Below are 26,540 nucleotides of genomic sequence, written 5' to 3'. Positions count from 1 at the left end.
TGTAAGTGTGTGTGTGTGTGTGTGCGCGTGTGTGTGTGTGTGTGTTTGTGTGCGTGTGTGTGTGTGTTTGTGTGTGTGTAAGTGTGTGTGTGCGTGTGTGTGTGTGTGCGCGTGTGTGTGTGTGTGCGCGTGAGTGTGTGTTTGTGTATGTGTGTGTGTAAGTGTGTGTGTGTAAGTGTGTGTGTGTGCATGTGCGTGTGTGTTTGTGTGTGTGTGTGTGTGTGCGCGTGTGTGTGTGTGTGTGTGTGCGCGTGTGTGTGTGTGTGTTTGTGTGTGTGTGTGTGTGTGCGCGCGTGTGTGTGTGTGTGTGTGTGTGTGTGTGTGCGCGTGTGTGTGTGTGTGTGCGCGTGTTTGTGTGTGTGTGTGTGTGTGCGCGTGTGTGTGTGTGTGCGCGTGTTTGTGTGTGTGTGTGTGTGTGTGTGTGTATGGGGCGGTCCTAGCACACGTGGTATTGCAGGTGACACATGCAACAGTCAAACGGGACCTGCACACGCCGGGACGGGCCCAGGCCGAGGCCGGGACGGGCCCAGGCAGCCGTTCTTCTGTCAAGCCACAAAACATCCAGAAGTTACATCTATGAGGCAAAGGCTCCTATGATTTTTTGATTTCCGGGTCTCGTTTTAGAAAAATACCTTATGACCTTATTTTTAATGCTCATTTTGAAGTATTACATATGTGACCATAGGAAGTGGAAATGCCGAAAAATGCCTTTTAGAACACTCAATTTGCATTAAAATGTATACGCTTGCTTTGAGTGGATTTACTTTCGTGCTCATAACAGCTAAAGCTTATTTTGTTCCAAATTGAAAAAATTAAGAAAAACAAATGACCTGACGTCAGATTACAGACCCTAAGTGACCCCGACCCAAGTGGAGCTGATCCAGTTCACAAACTAAGACAAAATGATTTACATATTTGAGGCAGACCACGATACAGATCATCTGAAATTTGTATCTGCCAATATCATTGACTTTTTTTCTATAAATAATAATAATATATATATTTATATTACTGTATATAATATATTAGAACAAAGGCTTTTGATGGTTGATCCTATAAACTACATAGATTTTGGTCAAACTTCATACTGAGTTTTCTTGGCAATTTGATCCACTAATGTGCTTCGCCGCATGGTTTAATGAATACTTGCTGCTGTTCACGTCATGCGCATCTGGTGCAGTCAATTGAGTAGGAGCAGACTGTCTAATAGAAAATATGTTTTTCAAAATGCTAAAACACATAAGAATAAAACCACACGAAACAGAACAGGACCAAAGAGAACATTTCTGGCTAAAGAAAAGGTCTGTTATGTAAATTCAACTGTAAATGTGTGTATTTAGTAAGCTTATTTGTATTCTTATTTTTTGCCTATTTTTTATCCTACAGCAGATTTTAACTGTTTTTCTTTTTGACTTATATAGGTTGTTTTATCATTGTTCATTGTCTTATGTTGCACCAGGACAAGTTCCTATGTTTGTGGATTCTGTTCATTGACAATGGCAATGAACCATTTCTGATTCTGATCCTGATCCTGATCCTGATCCTGATCCTGATCCTGATCATCGACTCAGTTTGTGTCATCCATTTTTTTCTGATGGCCTTTTCCCTGCTGCCAGGAGTATGTTCGAAAGGTATTCATTGATTGTGTCCATGGCAGGAATCCTGAGGCCCAAATTCATACTTCTGAAGTCGAGAGGGATGATGATGTCAAAATATTTATAGCACTCTATTGATCTCCAATATTTCTGAGCAACAGGACAGACCTGAAACACATGGAAATGGTTTGCCTCCTGGCTGCCACAATTTTGCCAACATTTGGAATGACCATGTAGACTTCCGGGATGATGGCTGCTCAGATCGTACGCGTCTTTCTGGTTGCGATCGTACTCGTGGAAATGATCAGTCTTTATTGCGAGTTCACCTGGGGAGACCCAACATTTTAATGTGGGTGCAGACATATGAAGAGACTGGACACTTACTTTGCAATCATGTCTGAGAAAAACAAGAAGAAAATATATGTTTCTGTCATCGCTACGGTTACGCCGTACAAAATATGACTTTGGCTGTCATACTTTTATGATCAGGATGGCAAATTAGAATTTAGTGCAAAATGTCATGTTATTTGGAAAAACTTTATTGTTTATAGGCCACTCTGAAGGCCAAATAGTCCAAATTCTGGGTAAAGTTTGTGGCTCCGTCGCACAGAGACCGTAAAAGTTATCCTTAAAATTTGGATAACTTTAGATGCCCCACTTGTCTAGAGGACGTACACCGATTTAGAAGTCGGTGGGCAAAACGCACTAGGAGGAGTTTGTTAAAGTGTAAAACATAAAAATGTGGTCATTTTAGAGATTTTGCTGTTTTCCCATTTGTGACATATATTTGCGGGTCCGCCACACAGAGACCGTAGCACTTAGAATCAAAATACTGATAACTTTTGATGCCCCGCTTGTGTAGATGATTTTCCCCAAATATGAGTTTGATCAGACAATCGCCCTAGGAGGAGGAGTTCGTTAAAGTGTGAAGCGTAAAAATGTGGTGATTTGAGCAATTTTGCGAATTTCCCATAAGGATATCATGGGATGTTTCTGTCATCGTTACGGTTACGCCGTACAAAATATGACTTTGGCTCTCATACTTTTATGATCAGGATGGCAAATTAGAATTTTGTGCAAAATATAATGTCATTTGGAAAAACTCTATTGTTTATAGGCCACTCTGAAGGCCAAATAGTCAGAATTCAGGGAAAAGTTTGCGGCTCCGTCGCACAAAGACCGTAAAAGCTATCCTTAAAATTTGGATAACTTTAGATGCCCCACTTGTCTAGAGGACGTACACCGATTTTGAGGTCGGTGGGCAAAACGCACTAGGAGGACTTCGTTAAAGTGTAAAACATAAAAATGTGGATATTCGAGAGATTTAGCGGTTTTCCCATAGGGATAAGATGGGAGGTTTATGTCATCGCTACGACTACGCCGTAAAAATTAAGGCATTTGTCTGATTGGCTTTTTTGATCGCGACGCCAAAATAGAATTTTGGGTAAAGTTTAGAAAATTTTGGTAAAACTAATTTTTGACCTTCAATGTTAATTTAAAGGTCACTCTGTAGGGGGCGCTATCACACCCATTTCAATTGTGTCATCATAAACTGGTCCAAACTAGAAAGTTGAACAACTGATTCAAATTTGGTCCTAATCGGACTTGTTTTGATCAAATGGGAACAATTTTTGGATCTGCAATATCCCAAAATAAGTTGTCCAACTTTGCGGCTGCGCCGCACACAGACCGTAAAAGGTATCTCAAAAAATTTGATAACTTTAGATGCCCCACTTGTCCAGAGGACGTACGCCGATTTTGAAGTCGGTGGGCAAAACGCCCTAGGAGGAGTTCGTCAAAGTTTGACGTGAACAAAATGGCTAACACAGCGTGTTTTCATTTTCAAAGGAAGATGGCGGGCATAGGGTAATTCTGGGGGCGTGGCCACAATAATATTTGTTTTTTGTCCTCACAAGAGGAATGCGTGTTCCGAATTTCGTAGCTCTACGACAAAGTTGACCTCGGGGCGTCTCCCATAGGCGCAATGTATTTTGACTTTTGTCGGTGGCGCTGTCGCGCCATTTTTTAACGAAAAAAAAAGTGGCCCAGAAAAAACAAAATTTTTCGCAGATTTTGAATTTTGGGTAAAGTTTGGTGAGTTTTTGAGCATGTTCAGGGGGTCAAATTAGAGCTCAAAAAGCAGAAGAACAAGAAAAATAATAAAAAATATAGCCGCAAGCGGCAATGATCGGCCCTCGCCACGCCGCCGCCACACCGCCGCCACGCCGCAAGAGGAGGGGGCGCTAACGCGCCCCAATTGTCCTTTTATTACGCCTACTGCTGAATCTGTGACGCTGTCACATCTTCTCCCCTTTGTTTTACATCAAAAAGCTATTTTATTTTGAATTCTTGGCAAAATGTGCGGCTTTGCCGCACAGACACCGTGACTCTTTGAATGAAAATGTGGATAACTTTTGATGGTCCACCCCTGAAGATGAGTCCCACCAAATTTCAGGTTAATAGGGCCAACGCCCTGAGGGGGAGGAGTTTGTGAAAGTCTAAAGTGTAAACAAGTTCTGGCGATTTCCCCATTGGAATAACATGAAAGGTTTCGGTCATCGTTGGGCAACGCCATAACAATTATGACATGGGTCTCATTGACTTTTTTGATGGGGATGCTAAAATTGAGTTGTGTGTCAAATTTCATATAATTTCGCAAAACTAAACATTTAACCTCCATATAAAATCTGTAGGGGGCGCTGTGGCGCCAAATGAATTTATTTCACTTCAAGTAGGTTTAGGGCAAAGAGTTTAACAACTGATTCTAATTTGATGCAATTCGGACTTTATCTGCGCAAACGGCAGAAATTTTAAATATGGGAGATTTCTGAAATTTTAGTTACAGTTTGCGGCTTCGCCGCACAGAGACCGTGAGAGGTATCAATGTAATTTGGATAACTTTTGATGTCCCACTCCTCAGTAGCATTTTCACCAAATTTCAGCTTTTTAGGGCCAACGCCCTGGGAGGAGTTCGTAAAAGTACGACGTTTGGAAAAACTCCGAAGTCATGTTTAGCCATTTTTGAAGCAATATGGCCGACATTTGGTTCGGGGGACGGCGTTGCCGTAATAATATTTTTTACTTCTCTTGTCACCATCTACCTCTGCGCCAAATTTCATGATTCTACGATCAGATTTTTTTTGGGTCATTTCCCATCTCTCAATGCATTTTTGGTACATTTGGTGGCGCTGACGCGCCAATTTTTTTTATTTTAGAAAAGGGAAATAGCCAGAATGTAGAGAGGCACGATTTTTAGAGGTGTGCAAATTTTTGTGACTTTTCGTCAATGTTCACTGGGTGAAAAATAGGGGGGTTGGTCCCGAGAAGAAGAAGAAGAAAGAAAGAAAGAAAGAATAATATTCCGATGCGAAAACAATGTTTCCCATTTTTCAAATATCATAAACTATACATTTTCGGAAAGCGCTCGCGCTTTCCTACCTCATGGTGTGGGTCCCTGGTCACTGACGGGTACTTTCGATAATTTTGAGTGGGCTCCGCCCACTTTGTGTTTTTGGCCCTCTATACAGTAATAATGTTCAATTTTTGCATCACATGTTTATATGAACGGAACATGCAAGAGATGGGGAACGTATTCGTGAGCTACTTAGCGCAAATGAGTGCTTTATATGGGGATGACGACCGCTTCGCGGTCGTCATCCCAATGTAAAGTGCTCGTTTAGTGCGAACTTTTGCACGGGCTTCGCCCGTTTACAACGGTAATGTTCCATTTTCCTACAACTAATTAGTATGCACGGGGCGTGCATGAGTGGAGGAGTGCGTTAGTGAGTGTTTGGAAGTGGGCGAGCGCTTCGCGCTCGATTTCGTGCGCACTACGTGCGCACTTTCGCAGCCGTGCTTCGCACGGCCTTACGAGATTAATAGGCCTCTCGCCAGCTTGCCTCTCGCCAGCTTGTGGCGCTCGGGCCTAATAATAATATTTTTAGCAAAAACAATATAGCCGTTTCCACTATAACAACAAATTATACATCGTTTGAAAGCTCTAAGCCTTCCCCATGCCGCCATGGGGTGGAATCATCATTACGAGCGCTTACGCGCTCGTCACTCCCCATTCCGTCGGGATGCCCCGCCCACTCCCCATAGACTTCCATTGATTTGAGCAGATACAAGCATGGCCCATGCCTGCGGCATGGATTCTCACGTACAGGACGATGCCAGGAGGGTTTTTGGAGGAATGCAGCGCTTCGCGCTGCTGTTGTCACAAATTGTTGACTATTTCTGTCATAGCAGGAGTAAGTATGCATGATCCATGCCTTCGGCATGGGCTAGTTCACTGTACTTGTCAGGGGCGACGGGGCACCAAACATGCGGGCTGTGCCCGCATGTTTGGTCAGACAGTTGCAACGCTGCCTTCGGCAGCGTTGCGGGAGCAATAGGCCCTCCGCCCTGCTGGGGCTCGGGCCTAAAAAGCCATAGAGAATCAGGCTAGCAGTGCTGCACCTAAACTAGCTAGGTCTGCTCCGGCGCTAGCCGCTGCTGCCTTAGCAGCATCGTGCGATCGCTCCAGCTCCAGATCTGATTCTTTTGCAGAGGAAACTCGGATGTCTCCTTACGGGAAGTTACAGACAAGATTACAAAGACACCGCTCTGGCAGAAATGTGTGATTTGAAATCCAAGATGGGCAAGTTGGACCCTCGAGCCACTGGTCTCTAACCTGAGGAAACCCGTCTCTTTACAAATCAAAGTGGCAGAATTTACAACCATGTGCGTGTTTTGACAGACAAACTGGACGACCTGGAGAATCTCTCTTCTAACAAAAGAGGGGAAAATAAAGATAGATCACTGCGCATCACTCTCTGGCACCCAAGTCGGCCCCAAACCAGATCAACCGAGCCCTAAGTCTCTTTTTTCAATGACTACTCAGCACAACTAGTAAATAAATGCAAACCTTTTGATTCTGTCAAATCCTGTGAGAGAAGAACACTCTGCTTTATCTTGCAACACTAAGTATTAACGTGAATGGGCAAATAAGAAGATTCACTTCAGCGATTCAATGCAGGATCTGGTCTGACATTTTCTCCATTATTTTCTTTATTTCAATGAAAGGACCTGGACTGTACTGGAGACCTGTGAGTATTTGCCCAGTGTGGGCCAGTGTGTTTCACCCGGGTGAAAAAGTTATGTCAACCTTACCTTTCTTTTGTACCTACAAAATGGTTTTGCCTCTATTCAATTCAATTTATTTTTGTAACGCCCAAATTCAAAACAACAGTTGCCTCTGAGGGCGACAGTGAAAAATGAATCAAACAATGTCTGTGGTGGCGAGGGACGATGTCCCAGAGTCCTCTGTCCTTAGACCCTCCTTCTTGGCCAGGAAAAAACTACAAAAACCTCCTTGGGAAAAAGTAGAAACCTGGAGTGAAGGAGAGATCTGACTCTCACAGACGGACGCGAGGGAGACTGGAGCTGGACCCACTCTTCAGGCAGATGAGGGACCGTCGGAGTCGAGCTGGACCCACTCTTCAGGCAGATGAGGGACCGTCGGAGTCGAGCTGGACCCACTCTTCAGACAGATGAGGGACCGTCCACACGGGACAGGGACCACTTCACCAGGGGAGGGGCATCTGGGTCCACAGGTCCTCAGGAGTGAGAAAAAGAAAAAGAAGGCGGTGAACAGTTTGCAAGTGGAATTAAAAAATACTCATTGTTAGATAGAATAATTAGTCAGAAGAAGAGGATAGTGCTCAAGCTGCCCTACGTCCCCCAGCACAGTTGCTCCTAGGGCAGCGGAGCTGAAGCTGTGGGTTTATCTTTCTGTTCCTAACTGGCCTGACCATAAGCGATTTCAAAGAGGAACGTTTTAAGCCTGGACTTAAATGAAGAGACTGTGTCAGCATATTTAACATGAACAGGATCTGATTCCATAACACAGGAGCTCTGCCTCCTACAGTACTTTTAGAGACTCTTGGCACCACCAGAAGGCCGGCATTCTGAGAGCGAAGAGCTCTGTTTGGATGAGATGGTTCTATAGCATCTTTGAGGTAGGATGGGGCCATGTCATTTATGGCTTTGTAGGTCAAGAGTAGAATTTTAAATTTGATTCTAGACTCGACGGGGAGCCAGTGAAGAGACTTCAGCACTGGCGTAATGTGCTCTCTTCTTTTTGTTCCTGTTAGTAATCTTGCTGCTGCATTTAGAACCCGTTGAAAGTTTTTTATGGAGCTTTTAGGACACGCTGCGAGCAGGAGTTACAGTCTAATCTAGTTGTTATACATGCAGGAGACGTTTTTCAGCATCGCTTTTAGGCTGGATTCTTCTGATTTTGGCTCTTGTTGCTTAAATGGAAATAGGCTGTTTTACAAGCTTGATTTATATGAGCTTTAAATGAGAGCTCCTGGTCCAATAAGACTCCAAGGTTTCTTACAGTAGAACTGGAGGCTACACTGACATTGTCCAGTGTGACTATCTGCTCAGATAGAGCGTCTCGTAGATGTTTAGGGCCAAGTACAATGACCTCCAGCACAATGACCTCCAGCACAATGACCTCCAGCACAATGACCTCAGTTTGTTCAGGGTTAAGAAGCAGATCATTAAGTGTCCTCCAGGTTTTTATCTCCTTCACACAAGCTCTAAGTCTGTCTACTTGATCGCTCTGATCAGGTTCATTGATAAATACAGCTGAGTGTCGTCTGCAGAGCAGTGGAAGTTAATGCCATGTGATCTGATCATGTGACCTGATCATGTAAAGAGTAAACAGAATTGGACCGAGTACTGAACCCTGTGGCACCCGTAAATTTCTTTAGAGCAAGGCGAGGAGCTCTGGATTACATGAACAAATTGGTACCTATCAGATAAATAGGATTTAAACCAGCTGAGGGCGGGGCCTCTGAGGGCGGGGCCTCTGAGGGCGGGGCCTTACATCACATTCCAACCTCTGCAGTAGAAGGTTGTGGTCGATGGTCAAACGCTGCGCTGAGGTCCAACAGAACCAGGACTGAGACCAGTCCATCATCAGCGGCTAATAACAAATCATTTGTGACTTTAATTAGTGCAGTTGACTGGAACTTACATGTTCAGCCCACATTCGAACTCACAAAGTACTGGTTAATCTATAAATAATACATTTTGTAAATTAATACATAATGTAGAGTTGATTAATATCTGGAGAGAGATGAATCCTATGTCTGGGTTAGGATCCTCCCTAACAAGGATCCTCAAATGCTACAACAAATGAAAAAGATAAAGGTTGAGATTAAGTACCTGGCCTCATAGGAAGAAAAAAGAAAGATCTTCAAACAACTTTAATCTGAGCTCTTAAAAACGCTCAGATCCCTTCGAGTTGGAAGGAAGCCATCATATCCTTAATACCTAAAGTGGGTCGACTTGACTGGGCCTCATACTGAATATGGACTATTGTATATACACTATCGAATGAAACAAATACTCTCAAACTTAATCCACAATGATCCGGATATATTAACAAACGACAAGCACAAGACAACATTATCTTTACAGATAATGAGCCATATACAAAGACAACAAAGCAAAGCTTTAATAATAAGTCTGAAAGCTGAAAAGGCTTTTGATTCTGTAGCTGGCCTTATTTATTTAGATGATTTGATCATAAAACAAATCTGGGGCTCTTTACAATTGTCCAACATCAAGAAACAAAATGAATGCTCAATTGACAGACTCACTGACTTTGGAAAGAGGTGTGAGGCAGGGGTGTGCTTTGTCACCCCTTTTGTTTACTTTTTACATGGAACATTGGCCCAATTTATTAGATAATCGGAAAAAAAATGATGGTGTCTCAATTGACAGAATCCCCAGTCCTTAGACCATTCTTCAAGCAGGTCGGATCACAGCCTTCTCACCCCGGACACCGACTATTTGAGCCACTCCTCTCAGGCAGGAGGCCACTCCCCCCAGGCAGGCCACTCCTCTCAGGCAGGAGGCCACTCCCCTCAGGCAGGAGGCCACTCCTCTCAGGCAGGAGGCCACTCCCCTCAGGCAGGAGGCCACTCCCCCCAGGCAGGCCACTCCCCTCAGGCAGGAGGCCACTCCTCTCAGGCAGGAGGCCACTCCTCTCAGGCAGGAGGCCACTCCTCTCAGGCAGAAGGCCACTCCCCTCAGGCAGGAGGCCACTCCCCTCAGGCAGGAGGCCACTCCCCTCAGGCAGGAGACCACTCCCCTCAGGCAGGAGGCCACTCCTCTCAGGCAGAAGGCCACTCCCCTAAGGCAGGAGGCCACTCCCCTCAGGCAGGAGGCCACTCCCCTCAGCCAGGAGACCACTCCCCTCAGGCAGGAGACCACTCCCCTCAGGCAGGAGACCACTCCCCTCAGGCAGGAGACCACTCCCCTCAGGCAGGAGACCACTCCCCTCAGGCAGGAGACCACTCCCCTCAGGCAGGAGGCCACTCCCCTCAGGCAGAAGTCATGAACACTTCTTAACCCTTGTATGGTGTTCATTGTGTTGTTCAGCTGGTGTTCCGGGTCTGTTGGACCCGCTGTATTTTGGGGTTTTTAATTAAACCCAATAAAACAATTTTATGGTAAAATACTCAACAGATGTTTACTTTGTCCCAATTAGAAGCAATATAAACATCAAATATGTTTAACATTTGCCCTCTAACTTTGTTATCACACATTTATGAATTAAAGTGCAACTCATTTTGTTTTTTTGTTTTTTTTGTAAAATCAAGGAAATCAATTATATCCAAGATAAGAGTGAACAAAATCAAAGTAATTTACAAATGAAGCAATGTTTTTCATGGCGATAAACTTTTATTTATTTGAATTTCAATGAACTTCATTAGTAATCAGGTCATTTTAATGCAAAACACAGTTTAACACATGCAGTGACATGTCAGTCTAGAGCCATTGAACACGTTATAAACACACGAGTGACACAGTACACACACACACACGTACACACACGTACACACACATACACACACACGTACACACACACGTACACACACACACACACACACGTACACGTACACACACGTACACACACGTACACACACGTACACACACACGTACACACACACACACACGTACACACACGTACACACACACACACACACAAACGTACACACACACACGTACACACACACACACACGTACACACACACACACGTACACACACGCACGTACACACACACACACACACGTACACACACACACACACACACGTACACACACGTACACACACACACACACACGTACACACACACACACACACGTACACACACACACGTACACATACACTTACACACACACGCACGTACACACACACGTATATATGCACGTGCACACACACACACACACACAATTACATCAGGCCCAGTCACATCCATGCTCGTGCACGCACACACTCACACTCACACACACTCACTCACTCACACACAAACACACACACACACACAATTACAGCAGGCCCACTCACATACATGCCCGTACACACACACACACACTCACACTCACACACACACACACACACACACACACACACACACACACACACAATTATAGCAGGCCCACACACACACATGCACGTACACACACACGTACACACACACACGTACACACACACACTCACACTCACACACACACACACACACACACACAATTACATCAGGCCCAGTCACATCCATGCTCGTGCACGCACACACTCACACTCACACACACTCACTCACTCACACACAAACACACACACACACACAATTACAGCAGGCCCACTCACATACATGCCCGTACACACACACACACACACACTCACACTCACACACACACACACACACACACACAATTATAGCAGGCCCACTCACATACATGCACGTACACACACACACCTACTTATACACACACACACACCTACTCACACAATTACAGCAGGCCCACGCACGTACACGTACACACACACACACACACACACACACAAACGTACACACACACACACACACACGTACACACACACACATGCACGTACACACACACGTACACACACACACGTACACACACACACGTACACACACACACACACACGTACACACACACACACGTACACACACACGTACACACACACGTACACACACACACACGTACACACACACGTACACACACACATACACACACACACACGTACACACACACACACACACACGTACACACACACACATACACACACACACACACGTACACACACGTACACACACACGTACACACGTACACACACACACGTACACACACGTACACACACACGTACACACACGTACACACACACGTACACACACACACACACACACGTACACACACACACACACACACACACACACACACACACACCAGTGTTCCCTGGGTCCATTAGACCCGAACACCATCTATGTAATATAAATGTGGGCGGGGTTACGGTGTGTGGTCAATGAACATTTGGTCTGATTTATGTTCTTCACGGAAAATGAGCCAAAGCCAAAGTCTGAGTGTGAAAAAATATTGCATTGTATTATTTTTCTTCTGATGAAAAGTGAAAACGGGTCCTACAGACCCGGACACCATACAAGGGTTAACACCGGTCACTTCAAGAGTTTGTGCCTGAAGGCTTTAATGACTGGAAATCAGTGTGAAATGGGGGATGAGAGAGAAGGGAAGACATACAGTAAATAGACGGAGTTGGGAATCGAACTCTAACCACTGGACCACCGGGCAGCAATTTAGTAATACATTGAATTTGTTTTTCTTTAATGAATGCCTTATTCGATTTGAAATATCTTGCTTTTACTATTTTTCACTGTTGTATGTTGCACAGAATCACCCAATTAAAATCTTAGACTGTGAATTTTGTTCATTGAAAATGGCAATTCTGATTCTGATTCTGATTCTTCTTGGCAAGGAAAAACGACACAGCTGCACTTGTTTTTTCACTCCCTTTCCGAGGGTAAAACATGTCACTCTGGTGAGTGTAAAGCAGTAGCACTGTGGATACAGAAAAACCACCGGGAGTGAGCGGAGAGAAATGGATGAAACTGCTTCTGTTCCTCTGGTAAAGCCTAAAGCAGATCCTAACTCTGCTTTAGGCTTTACCATAGGGTCTATGGCTCTATAGACTCTATGGTAAAGCCTAAAGCAGAGTTAGGGTCTGCTTTAGGCTTTACAATAGGGTCTATGGTAAAGCCTTCTCGTTGGTCTCTAACATCGAGGTCAGATTAAAGTCTTTTTGAAAGAGAGTCAGAGAATCACAGTCAGTCCGAGTCTTCCTTCTAATGTTGAATCATGTTTAATGTGTGTGATGTAGTAATTCCATAGACATAACCAACAGGCGTTTCTATGTCACATTCTCACACTTATATGTGACACAAAGTACAGGCACAAACACAAGAGGAATTTGGGACATTGAAGTTTCCAACTTATTGACAAAGAGCAGCTCCGTCTAAACGTTAAAATGAATTAAAAGCAAAATGTTGTGAATAAAAAGTGATGTATTTTGGGGGCGGCTCAGATGAGGGTTAGGGTTTTATTCATCTGCAAGAGCTAAAAGTGAACATGCAAGTGAACATGCAAGTGAACATGCAAGTGAACATACACGTGAACATGTAAGTGAACATGCAAGTGAACATGTAAGTGAACATACACGTGAACATGTAAGTGAACATGCAAGTGAACATGCAAGTGAACATGCAAGTGAACATGAACATGCAAGTGAACATGCAAGTGAACATGCAAGTGAACATGCAAGTGAACATACACGTGAACATGTAAGTGAACATGCAAGTGAACATGCAAGTGAACATGCAAGTGAACATGCAAGTGAACATGAACATGCAAGTGAACATGAAAGTGAACATGAAAGTGAACATGCGAGTGAACATGCGAGTGAACATGAACATGAAAGTGAACATCGAGTGAACATGCAAGTGAACATGCAAGTGAACATGAAAGTGAACATGACAATGAACATGACAGTGAACATGACAGTGAACATGACAGTGAACATGAAAGTGAACATGACAGTGAACATGACAGTGAACATGACAGTGAACATGACAGTGAACATGACAGTGAACATGAAAGTGAAGGGGAAAGGGAACACCCGGCCTGAAGGCATCATTTGATAGGAGCCAAAACAATGAGGCCTTGTTGTATTCACAGCTTCTAAAATACACCAGGAGACAATACTGTTCTGTTTAACATTTTCTGGGGGAGGACACCCAGGACCCCCTTTGCTTGGGATTCTTGATTCTTGGAGGAGAGTCTAAACGTTTTATTTGTCTAAAAACACAGTCCAGATGACTGCAACTGAATCTTTATCAACAGTATGGTGAATTGTGCTAATGCTGTTGAATATTTGTGCACAGGCTCCTCTCTTCCTTTGCCGGAGTCTGATAAGGTGTCGGGCAGTGAGCAGCCACAGGAGAGCGCCACCATGAGACGCACAGATGCTTACTGGCCTGTCCCTGAGGAGGAGAAGAACCCCAACGTTGACTACAAGGCTCCCAGCAGCGAGTCCATAGTAAGACCCATTTGTACCAAAGACTGGGATTTAATGTATATCCTGTTTCTAGAGTTTGTAACATAAAGCACTCTGTTAACCCTTTGAAATGTTCCACAGTGTCTGTCTTCAGATTATGAATTTACGTTCATTTTTTGTTTTAAAAGAGCAGCAGAGTTAAGACAGGTTTCAGACAAAGTGCTGGTGATTTTTGCCAAGACTAAGAAAAGTGACCCACACATACTGAGCTAATGAGAGTTCAAATTCTGGACATGGGCTAATTTAGAAATTTGTCCTTGATGTTTTGTTCCAAAAGTTTTCACCTTTGTAGAATACATATAATTGTATAATGGCTTTCCCTTATGATTATCTTACTCAGAATTTTTTTTTTGGTGACTTTTGCATACTTACTAATGCTGAATTGTCCTGCAGTGAAGGTTTACTGATCTGGGCCTCTATTGATCTGGTGCTCAGGGCCCCCTTTGCACAGCCTACACCTTGGGTCTTGTCTCAGGGCCCCCTTTGCACAGCCTACACCTTGGGTCTTGTCTCAGGCCCCTTTGCACAGCCTACACCTTGGGTCTTGTCTCAGGGCCCCCTTTGCACAGCCTACACCTTGGGTCTTGTCTCAGGCCCCTTTGCACACCCTACACCTTGCGTCTTGTCTCAGGGCCCCCTTTGCACAGCCTACACCTTGGGTCTTGTCTCAGGGCCCCCTTTGCACAGCCTACACCTTGGGTCTTGTCTCAGGACCCTTTGCACAGCCTACACCTTGGGTCTTGTCTCAGGGCCCCCTTTGCACAGCCTACACCTTGGGTCTTGTCTCAGGGCCCCCTTTGCACAGCCTACACCTTGGGTCTTGTCTCAGGCCCCTTTGCACAGCCTACACCTTGGGTCTTGTCTGGTGGTAGATCAGGGCCTCTGTCCTTCAGACCGGCTCTTTCTAACCATTGGTAGAATTTCGTGATATCAGCCACTTCAGTTATGTTCCGGTGGGACATCCCATGTAGGGGCGTGTCCTCCCATGTAGGGGAGTGTCCTCCCATGTAGGGGCGTGTCCTCCCATGTAGGGGCGTGTCCTCCCACGATGGTCATCACTGGCAGGGCGTAGCTGTTTATTGCCCGGGACTTGTTCTTGCCATTGAGCTGGCTTAGGACTTGCTTTACTTGTAGGTTTTTTGGCTTTGGGGCTGAACGATCGAGTAAACTGAGCAATTTGATGACAAAAAAGTTTTGATTATTATTTGATTGCCTCATTGATTTGTTTAATTTACATATTTGATTAAAACTGCAGGAATCTGTAGCGCGCAGGGCACACAGAACGAAGAGTGGAACTTTTGTTTCACACAGAGCTTTGACCTGGGGCCACTAAAGCACAACAGAGAAGAGAGAAGCACATTTTAAAATCACGAGTGTGACTGGGAAACACGTTTGTTGTGTGAAAGAACACAGAGGACCGCAATTGTGAAACAGAAAGTCTGCAACAACGGGGCGAAGACACAGACTAAAGTGAACGGCAAACAGCGCTTTGCTGCAAAATGACAAAACACCAGGTATCACTGGCCTCACCAACATAAAAGCTATACAAATATTATACACATTTATCTTTAATTGCAATGACCTGTAATTGAAGCAGATTTCCCAAGCTCGGTGAAAAACCGAGGTGCAGTAGTTTATCAGGAACAGAGGGATGGAAATGCAATAGTCATTGGAAAGGAATGTGGATCCTTATTTATTCATTTCAATTCTTTCTGAAAAAAATAAACATGTTAAGGCATGTGGAATCAAATGGCAAATTAAAACTAAAAATATTCAAATAAATAATTAGGGATTTTACGTTTCTGTGCAAGATTAAGTCAAATCAAAATAGCGTTTTTTTGGTGAGCAAATCGCAAAGGCTGCAATGATGTAATAAAAAGTCCCGAACCCTGACATCTCCATGCAAAGACACGTCCCACCAGAAAAAGTCACATTACGCATCTTTTAAAAAAAAACATATCACTGCCTTCGTCCAGAGATTGAAAATGACACATTTTCCAGTGAATCACAGCCGGCTTATATAACATATTCTCACCTCCCTGACATTTGTGGCCGTCTGTACACAGCACTCAGGAGCTCAGCGGGTGTGATGTAGGAGCTGGGTGAACATTCTGACACTCTCAGCAGGACCTTTTACACAAGCTGCCTCATTATCCTCTGCATAGTCCACAAAACGCTATAGTTAGAAAAGATGTAGAAATATGCGTGGGAAAAGATAATCTAAAGGGTAAAAGAGGAACACAAGTACTTTTGTTGAATATTTCATGTTCGAGTGTCTTGAAAGTATTGTCACAATACTAACATTTAAAACCTGTAATCTTTTGGAATACCAAGCTTTTTCATCCAAATTGAAACAAGTAAAAAAGACCATCAAGACCATTCTATAAATAGCCAATTTTCTCCCTTTTATTAAAAACAGGTTAGAAAACGGGTTGTTCGTGTTAAAGTAGAGAAGGTTCAATGAATTTTCAAGACATAAGTCATTTCTATTGGTACTGGATCTATATTATTATCTTTGCCTTAGTATTACTTGTTATCAGATCGAATATAAAAATCACAGGTATTTCTCATTACTAGTTGTAAGATTAGACACATACCATGCAAAATATACTTTTTTGAGCTTTTAACTATGGGATGAAATTCTTTCCTCATCAAAAACATACTTGGAGTTGTATTTGGCTTCATCCACACGTGTCGTTGATCCTGTTTCAAAATGTCTCTTATTCTGTGTTAACACAATATGTCATGTAATAGTCCTATGTAATAATAATCACGTGGCTCTGAGATATGTACTACTTTTCATTCATTCTCTACTGCTTGTTCCCGTTGGGGGTCGCGGGTGACTGGAGCATATCCCAGTGACTTGGGGCCTTAGGCACGTACACCCTGGACAGGGGCCAGCCCTGTGACGAGCTGGACAAGATCAGAGAGAGAATAGAAGACTCAAATAAAACCAGACATCCAACGAAAAAGAACATCAAGGCCAAACAAACACACTCAAATGTCCAATTTAGTCCACAGTCTGTAAAATATGTCCCTCTTCAAATCAACTCCAAATGTTTTTTTTTTTTCATATTGCGAATATTCAATTTAATGTCTGTCCAGTATTTAATTGTTGGTACAATGTGTGTAATCCATCTTTTTGCAAGGCCCTTTTCCCCACTGCCAGGAGAAGGTTCCTGATGTTCATTGAATCAATGGCAGGAGTTTTGAGGCCCAAGTACATAGTTCTGAAATCCAGTGGGACGGTGATAACAGAAATAGTTCGCAGCGCTGTATTGATCTCAGACCAGTATTTCTGAGCAACAGGGCAGTCTCCACTGAGATGGACATATATTTTCCCATTTTTCATCATCCAGAACAAAATAACTCTCTTTCCCATTTATCCTAAATGTAATCAATAGAGTGGCTGCCCAAATAGTTAATACATTTGAATAATTTAAATATTATTTATCTTAGAATGTCTGATTGAAGCATTACTTTGTTTAATTTCTTGGTTATAATAACTCCTCATTATATATACTGCTTTATTTATAACAGCCGGTTGGGGAGGGAACTTGGAATAGTCTGGAATTTACAGAGAAATTTTGGTTCAATCCTTGTGGTACCAGTGCCTAAAACACACGCCAAAGACCTCAGCAGCTTCAGGCCGGTGGCTGGTCCTGGACCACCTCCGCTCCAGCGATAGCTCTGCCGTGTGCGACCGGCAGTGTTTGAGTTGGTACTTAGCTAGTACCTGCCCAGAAGGTAGCCCGGCCAAGATGCAGGACACACGCCAGGCGTTACTACAAATAAACTTTTCTTAGCCTTAGCTTAACATGCTGAAACATATACCACGTTTTCTCCAGAGACCCTCCAGCGATTCCCGTGGATGATCGGGAATTCGGAAAAGGAAAAAAGGGAAACGAGGAGGTATAAAGCTTCGCTTAAGGAGACGGCAAATCAATCGTATTCCTCTGCCGTCTATCATTTTTGGAAATGTTCGTTGAGGAATAAAGTCGACGAGCTCCATGGATATACCCGGCACCAAAAGGATTTTAAACATTGCTGTATTCTTGGCTTCACAGAGACTTGGCTTAGGGAGCACGACACAGACACGGATCTGGAGCACCTTTCCGACACAGAACAGTTAGCAAATGCGGCGTCTGCGTGCGAGTTTGACACTACAGAAAATGCAATGCATATCTCCTGATGCGCCAATGATTTTAATCATGTGTCACTCAAAAAGGCATCTCCTGTTCGACCAGGCGGGATAAGATTGTTGACTTGTGTTATGGATCAGTTAAAGAAGCGTATGAATCATTGCCACTTCCTCCGCTCGGCCTCGCGGACGACAACTTTATTCACCTTCTCCCGTCCTACAAAAGATGTTGAGGAGAGGAAAGGTGGAGTGTAAGGAGCTGAAAGTGTGAACTCCATCCAATGCCTCCAAGAGTACTTTAAGTGCACAGATTGGGATGTCTTTAAGAACTCTTGTGACAGTCTCGATGTATTTACTAATGTATGCTGCTCATATGCTGTTTTCAGTAGAGACATGATAATCCCTGTGAAAACAGTTCAAATGTATCCAAACAACAAACATTGGGTTTCAGGAGCAGTTGTAGGTGTCGTCAATGAAAAAGAAGCCGGCTCTCAAACTGGGAAATTTAAATGTGCAGAAGAATGTCAACAGGGAGCTAAAAATGAATCAAATGGATTCAGTGTGGTCTAGCACTAAGATGATCATAGGTCTTCAAAACCCCCAAAAATATACCCTCTTTGTGGAGGGTTTTAATTCTGATGGTGAATTAGCAAGTGCTTTTAACAGTTTTATAACTGCTTCAAAGATTTTAACTCTGAAATTCAGAGACTAAAATGCCAACTTATGGACACTCAGCACTTTAATATTGAAAAGGTTCAGGTAGAAAGAGCCTTTAAAAGAACTCAAGTAAAACAAAAGCCCTTCTCCAGACAAAATTTGTGGGTGTCTGCTAAGAACGTGCAATAGAAATTGGCCCCATCTTTCATTTCATCTTCAACACTTCTTTAAGAGAACAGATTGTGCCCAAAGTGTGGAAAGAATCCATGATTGTCCCTCTTCAAAAATGAAATCGTCCAAAAGCTCTTATAGACTACGTCGATTGTAATGAAAACGTTTGAGAAAATAATTAGAGGGGCTGATCCTTTACAGTTTGCTTACAGGTCACATAGGAGAGTCTAGGATGCCACTGTTACTTTATTGAATCTGTTCATGACAGGCTTTTATTTGTGAATTTTATCACAGGTTTCAACACCATCCAGACCCATATTTTAATCAATCGTTTCTTAAAGGATTTTAACTTGAGCAATAATCTTGTGGGGGGGATTCTCAGCTTTTTAACTGACAGGATACAAAGAACAAGGGTCAATGGAGTGCTGTCTGACCCGGTCTTTAGTTCTACTGGCTTACCACAAGGGTGTGTCCTTTCACCTTTGTTGTTCATCCTGTATACCAGTATGCTGCAGAGCCACTATGATAACAGGTGAATTTTTAAATATGCTGATGTCATTGTGAGCCTGCTCCAGGAGGGGGCGACCCCAGCCATGGGCCAGTTCTACAAGATTTTGCAAAATGGTGTGAGGAGTCGTCGCTGCTTCTGAATGTTAACAAGACTAAAGATATGGTTGTTGATTTTAGAAAAAGTACACACAGTTCTGAAGCGGTCACAGTCAATGGTCAGATTGTGGAGCTGGTGCCCCACTATAAGTACCTGGGCACAATCATTGACTCTGGTCTTTGATGCCAACTGTGAGGCAGTGTGCAAGAAGGGACACCAGCGCTGGCACTGCCTCAAGAAACTGGAAACTTTTGATGTGGACAAGACTCTTATGTCTTTGTTTCATTCTGCTTCTGTTGAGTTAATCTTAACCTTCTGCATGTCATCTTGGTTAAGAAAAAAAACGCACTTTCTCAGATTGTGAAATGGGCTGGCAAGCTAATCGGACGGCCACAACGGAGTATGGAGTCTATATATACCAGCACAGCAGAGACTAAGCTCCAGTATAATGCAGGACCGGAGCCACGCCCTGAACTCTCTGTTTCAGGACGTGAACGCTCTGATTCAGGACCTGAACTCTCTGTTTCAGGACCTGAACGCTCTGTTTCAGGACCTGAACGCTCTGTTTCTGGACCTGAACTCTCTGATTCAGGACCTGAACGCTCTGTTTCAGGACCTGAACGGACCTGACCGCTCTGTTTCAGGACCAGAACTCTCTGTTTCATGACCTGAACTCTCTGTTTCAGGACCTGAACGGACCTGACCGCTCTGTTTCAGGACCAGAACTCTCTGTTTCATGACCTGAACTCTCTGTTTCAGGACCTGAACTCTCTGTTTCAGGAACTCCATTGGGGCAAAGACTGGTCGTGCCAAAATGCCGAACCAAAAGATATAGAGAAAGTTTCATCCCTTCAGCTATTGTCCTCTTAAACAGGCTCACTCGGGGCAATTTTTACATTTTATGAATGAGTCTGTGTTTCTCATGCTGTGTTCATGTATGTTTGATGTCTCTTAATCATTGCAAACCAATTTACCAAAGGGTACGAAAAAAGACACCTAACCAACCCTGCTGCACCGCTCCCTCTCTCACCTAGAGAAGCCTGGCAGCGCTGTGAGAATTATATTTTTGATCTCTCCAGTGCCTTCAACACCATCCAGCCGCTGCTCCTGAGGGACAAGCTGGAGACGGCTGGTGTGGAGTACGACCTGGCAGAGTGGATCCTGGACTACCTCACAGACCGACCCCAGTTTGTGAGAGCCCGGGACTGTGTGTCTGACACTCAAACCTGCAGTGTGGAGGACCTGCAGTGTGAGGGACCTGCAGTGTGAGGGACCTGCAGTGTGGGGGACCTGCAGTTTGGGGGCGCCCCAGGGCACCGTCCTTGCACCTTGCTCTTCAACCTCTACACTGCAGACTTCAGACACAACAAGGACAGATGTGTCCTGCAGATGTTCTGCCATCATTGGACTCATCCTGGATGAAGATGATGTGGAGTACAGAGGACTAGTGCAGGAATTTGTGGTGTCAGCGGAACCACCTCCTCATCAACGCGGGGAAGACCAAGGAGATGGTGGTGGACTTCCACAGAGGCCACTCTACTGCCCCCTCACCAGTGAACATCCAGGGAAGGGACATTGAGAGAGTGACTCATACAAGTACCTGGGCGTTCATCTGAACCACAAACTGGACTGGACTCACAACACAGACGCACTGCTCTACCTCCTGAGGAGACTCAGGTCTTTTGGAGTGACAGGGCCACTCCTGACAGGGCCACTCCTGACAGGGCCACTCCTGACAGGGCCACTCCTGAAGACCTTCTCTGACTCTGTGGTGCATCAGCTCCTGTAGGTGTGGTCTGCTGGAGCTGCAGCATCACAGAGAGGGAGAGGAAGAAGCTGGACAAAGCTCCGTCCTGGGCTGTGCTCTGGACTCGGTGCAGGAGGTGGGGTGCCACTCTGCCCCAGCTTTCACTTTAGAGGGATTTGGTTTATCTTGCCCCTGCTCAATCACAAAAAGAAAATTTACTGAGACATCTTGTAATTCACAATTTCAAGAGGAAAAATCCTGCACCAACAAGGGACGAAGAGGGGCAGATCAAACCAGCAGCAAGAAAGTAAAATAAAGGGTTAATAAAGATCCATTGCCTCGCTTTCTGGGCGAGATCATTTATAGCGTCTACTGGATTGCCAGGGAGCAACGGGCAACAGTTCAATAGCACAACATTTGGTCATGCTGGCCCACCCTCTGAGAAGCCAAGGTATGTAGGATAGAGTCTTGGTCTGATGGGTCCATGTGGCCAGATTGTTCTTTTGCAGCTCAAGTTATTTGGACCCAGAAGTGGACACAAGACTGGCAGCTCAGGCAAAAATTTAAGCACCTGCGGTGGATCCCCCAGTTCAGGACCAGTGTTAGAGCTCTGTGAGCGCTGGCAGGGTGCGGTGTAGCCCCCCGACTCACAACTGATGATCATCAGCGGCGAGTCATCACAGCCGAGCCACGGGGCTGAGAGAGGGCAGAAGATGGGGGAAGCTCCAGGGGACCAAATTTATGTTTCATGTCCACAAATGAGCGCGGTGCCCTGTCACCATTGTGTGACCTGACCAAAGGCTATGTGTTCTTGATGGGTGTGGAGCTCATCAGAGCTTTGGGTCTGGCTCTCTGCTGGAACCAGCGGCACGCCTCCGAGTTCCCCCCGGGAGGGTTGAGGAGGCCAATGAGGAAGGCTCCCAAGTCTCTGAGACGTTGGTAGTGTAGCCCGCTGTGACCGCGAGCTGGGTACTGGTGTCGGGAGTGTGGGACCGCTTTCGGATCATGGTCGTCACGGACTCCACACAACACGGATAGTCTCTGCTCCAGCTCGGCCACCCTCTGGCTCAGGCCCGCGCAACTCTCACAGCCGGATGCGGAGGTGAGCGATGGCATCCTAGCTTGATATAGCCACTCACCCAAGGATTTTAAAAATGTTAAAATCCAGCTAAAAACATAATAATAATAAAACACTGTCATAGGCTGTATTTAATATTAAATGTTTCCTTAAAAAGGATAAAATCGACAGTTTGGGGAACTCTGTCTTTTGAGCATTCAAGACGCAGACCAGAAGTGATTTTGATTATGATAATAATAATAGGCTTACTACTATTATTTTTCATTATTTCACAATGGATAAATCACCCCCCCTGAAATCTATTTGAGCATTTATTTCCATTTACCATCCCACATAGGTCCACAACCACTGGGTCAGAGCCCAAAACCGGGCCATCTGTTTCTGGTCTCCAGAGGCAAATCGATTGTTGTTTTTGTTTTATAATCTTTTGCAAAGTCCCAATATTATGTGTGTTTTAACCATGAAAATATAGAGCCAATTAAACTAATAAACCGCAAACATTTATGTTGTGTCTATAACAATTCAACAGGAGAGAAATGTGACGTCGTTTCCACAGTAGTGGTCACTATTAAATCCTGTGACGTGCCATAAAAAAGGGCCCAGAGGAGGAGCAAATATTAGTTCCAATACAACACTTGACTTCAGTTCATGAGGCTAATATTGACAAGGCCATTTCCCACTGTTTCCTAATCAAATAGGTTTGTCCTAAAGTCAACAGCAGCTAAAGTGAGCGCTGTGCTGACATCTGCTCTGTTTGATTTACAGGAACTAAAGTGAGCGCTGTGCTGACATCTGCTCTGTTTGATTTGAGGGACTCGAGTTTAGTGATTTACACAGCCACTGACTTGTGACGGATACAGATCTGTGGTAGCTGATTTTCAAACTGTGAAAGGAACATTTATTTAAATCTGTCGAACTGGTTCTTAGCCCTCAACAACCATTCGGAACATTGTTAATATTCACATTCATACATTTTCTTTTGGAACGGCATTTTTCAGAAAGTGAAACTGGGTCAGAGTGCTGCTTTCAGCTCTTATTTCTGCATTTATGAGAGATAAAAATGCTTTATTACTAGATCTCATTTAGTCACAAAAGTGCTTATATTATAGTATAATCCCTGGTGGAGGGGAATAAATACATTTACTAATTCAAAAGAGGTTTGGTACTCAAACTTGAAATAATTGTTAGGTTAAAATAATCCTTAATCCTATCCCATCCTTGTAAAAGAGGTTTCAGTAGCAATAGTTCTCTTTCTTAAAAAAAAGTAAATAAAGATAAATAAATAAATAAATAAAGTTGTCTCCCATGGGAGTGACTGGTACAGACAAACAGTGCAGACGCCTTTTGCTCGCTTGCTTTTTAATCAGTCTTTGTCTTCCAAACATTTTTGCTTCTGACTTTTTGAAGTAAACCAAGGATTTTAAGAACATTTTTACAGTTTTAACAACATATCTGACAAGCCAGCGACATGTGCGGTAGAAGAACAGACTCTTGTGAACGCTGTCGGAAATATCAACAAGAAATTAATGAGCTAAAAACAAAAAAAACTACATTTTTTGCTTTGGAATCTGAAAAAGGACTCCAAAATACAATAAACTTTGAAAATGTCTCATGTTCTAATGTAAATTACTTGTTGAACTCTGTTACATCTAGTGTTTTGAATGTTCTGGACAACATTGCTCCTCTGAAGGTTAAAATGGATAAAAATAAGCAGAAGTTGCCATGGAGACATGATGATTGGGTCAGGGCACAGAAAAGGGAGTGTCACATGCCCAACGGAGGTGGAGCAAGTCAAAGCTCCAGATTCAAAAAGAGATTTACAAAGAAAAGAACATGTACAACCTCATTTTATGTAGAACTAGGGAAATATATTTCTCTGAAATTATTGGAAGCTGCAGTAACAACGGGCGTGTCCTGTTGCCACAGTAACATGAAGAAACCCTCCAGCTCAGCTGCCGTTAGAACTCATTTCCACATCCAAGTGTAATGAGTTTAATTATTCTTTAATGACAAAGTTCAGGGAATTAAAAATGATATAAATCCCACAATGCAAAAAATTACCCTAAAACCACCAAGACACTTAGAGCTGACTCACTTTGCACCTGTAACTGACAAAACTGTCCATGAGATCATCACCAGTCTGAGTTCATCTACATGCTGCCTCCATGTGTGGCCCTCCATATTTCTAAAGTCTGTGCTGAACAGTTTGTTAGCATCACTCACATAGTTAAAGCTTCAATCTAGAACATTCCCAATGTCTTTGAAAAGTGTGGTCATGAAGGCTCTCCTAAAGAAGAGCAGGGGGAGGGGTCAGGGGTCATAAAGCCTCTCCTAAAGAAGAGCAGGGGGAGGGGTCAGGGGTCATGAAGCCTCTCCTAAAGAAGAGCAGGGGATCAGGGGGGAGGGGTCAGGGGTCATGAAGCCTCTCCTAAAGAAGAGCAGGGGATCAGGGGGGAGGGGTCAGGGATCATGAAGCTTCTCCTAAAGAAGAGCAGGGGGAGGGGTCAGGGGTCATAAAGCCTCTCCTAAAGAAGAGCAGGGGGAGGGGTCAGGGGTCATATGCCTCTCCTAAAGAAGAGCAGGGGGAGGGGTCAGGGGTCATGAAGCCTCTCCTAAAGAAGAGCAGGGGGAGGGGTCTGGGGTCATAAAGCCTCTCCTAAAGAAGATAATGTGGCTGAGTGACGTTCCCATGGGGTGGTGTGTGACAAGAAGAAGTCGCGGACACTGTTCTGTACATTTCGAAGATGTTTAATACAGATAACAGCATCAGATAACAGGACAGCAGAAAACAGCGCCCGGGTCGCGATGATCAGGAAGACGAACCCCGTCTCTGGGCGTACCTCGCCTTTATATACTGAAACCGCACAAAGACCGATAAACAATATCTGACAGGTATGACCCTATCCATGTACCAACGGATTAGCCAATGAGAGAACAAGATGTAAAAATATCCTTATTTGGGTAGCACCAGGGGAGAAGTTACAGAAATGAGATCATACGTTTACACAGATGTACACAAGGCATCTCAAGGCCTCGCAGCCAATGGAGACATCTCCCATTCGGTAGTTAATCAGATGTGGGCCCCTTACATTCCGTGGAATAGACATTTTGGTAGAAACACACATATTCCTAAAAGTCAGTCTCAGAATGAGGCCTAACCTTGCATGGACCTTGTTTTAATACACTTCAAAGAGCAGGGGGAGGGGTCAGGGGTCATGAAGCCTCTGCTAAAGAAGAGCAGGGGATCAGGGGGGAGGGGTCAGGGGTCATGAAGCCTCTCCTAAAGAAGAGCAGGGGGAGGGGTCAGGGGTCATATGCCTCTCCTAAAGAAGAGCAGGGGAGGGGTCAGGGGTCATAAAGCTTCTCCTAAAGAAGAGCAGGGGGAGGGGTCAGGGGTCATAAAGCCTCTCCTAAAGAAGAGCAGTCTTGATGCTGCAGTACTGAGTCATTACTGGTCCATTTCTAATCTGACATTTTGGGCCAAAGTCCTTGAAAAGGTCGTTTACAACAGTCACAGATTTCAGGGTTAGATATTTTTAGCATTTTTTTTATTTTTATTTTACTATATCTTCATAACCAAAATAGCATATATAATGATATAATGTATTGTCTAAAGTAGGAGTATTTTATTACAAATCTTTTTTCTTGACATTCCAGAGCCTCGTTATGACTTCATCATCTGCAGAGTATTAATGATCAGCAAAGTGACAAAAAGCATGTGTCTGGCATTAAACTGTCATTAACCTGAGCATCAGAGCAGCAGCGTGAAGCAGAGCTTTTACTCTAACGGTGACGTGAACATACAGGATGTAATACTATTCTATTCTATTCTATTCTATTCTATTCTATATGTTTGTTTAAACCGGAATGATACAAAGAGCTGCTTTGATAGGTTCCTTGATTATTAGGGATGTAACCAGGGCAAAACTACTCCTGTACCTCTCAAACTCTGTGCAAACAGTGTAATAAATGGTACTGGAATTGTAACATTTGAATAAGGCATAACAAAAAAAGGTTTAACGCATACAATGTCCAAAATAAAAGTCCCATTTAATTC

At 44.0% G+C, this 26,540-nt stretch overlaps 1 protein-coding gene across 1 annotated transcript in view; it reads left to right on the top strand.

Moving 5' to 3' along the window:
* The first annotated feature begins 13,913 nt into the window (after positions 1-13,913).
* The window catches only part of LOC140380761 (anoctamin-1-like), a 64,036-nt gene continuing 51,409 nt past the window's right edge, over positions 13,914-26,540 (top strand). The window contains exon 1 of the mRNA XM_072464660.1: positions 13,914-14,064. Within this exon, the coding sequence (XP_072320761.1) occupies positions 13,978-14,064 (87 nt within the window). The 5' untranslated portion in view covers positions 13,914-13,977. The remainder of the gene's footprint in view (positions 14,065-26,540) is intronic.

Source organism: Eucyclogobius newberryi, unplaced genomic scaffold (genome assembly GCF_026437365.1).
Source record: "Eucyclogobius newberryi isolate DKJ021-1_F unplaced genomic scaffold, fEucNew1.0.hap1 SCAF_5, whole genome shotgun sequence".
Lineage (NCBI taxonomy): Eukaryota > Metazoa > Chordata > Actinopteri > Gobiiformes > Gobiidae > Eucyclogobius > Eucyclogobius newberryi.
This window is presented reverse-complemented; position numbering and strand designations above follow the sequence as displayed.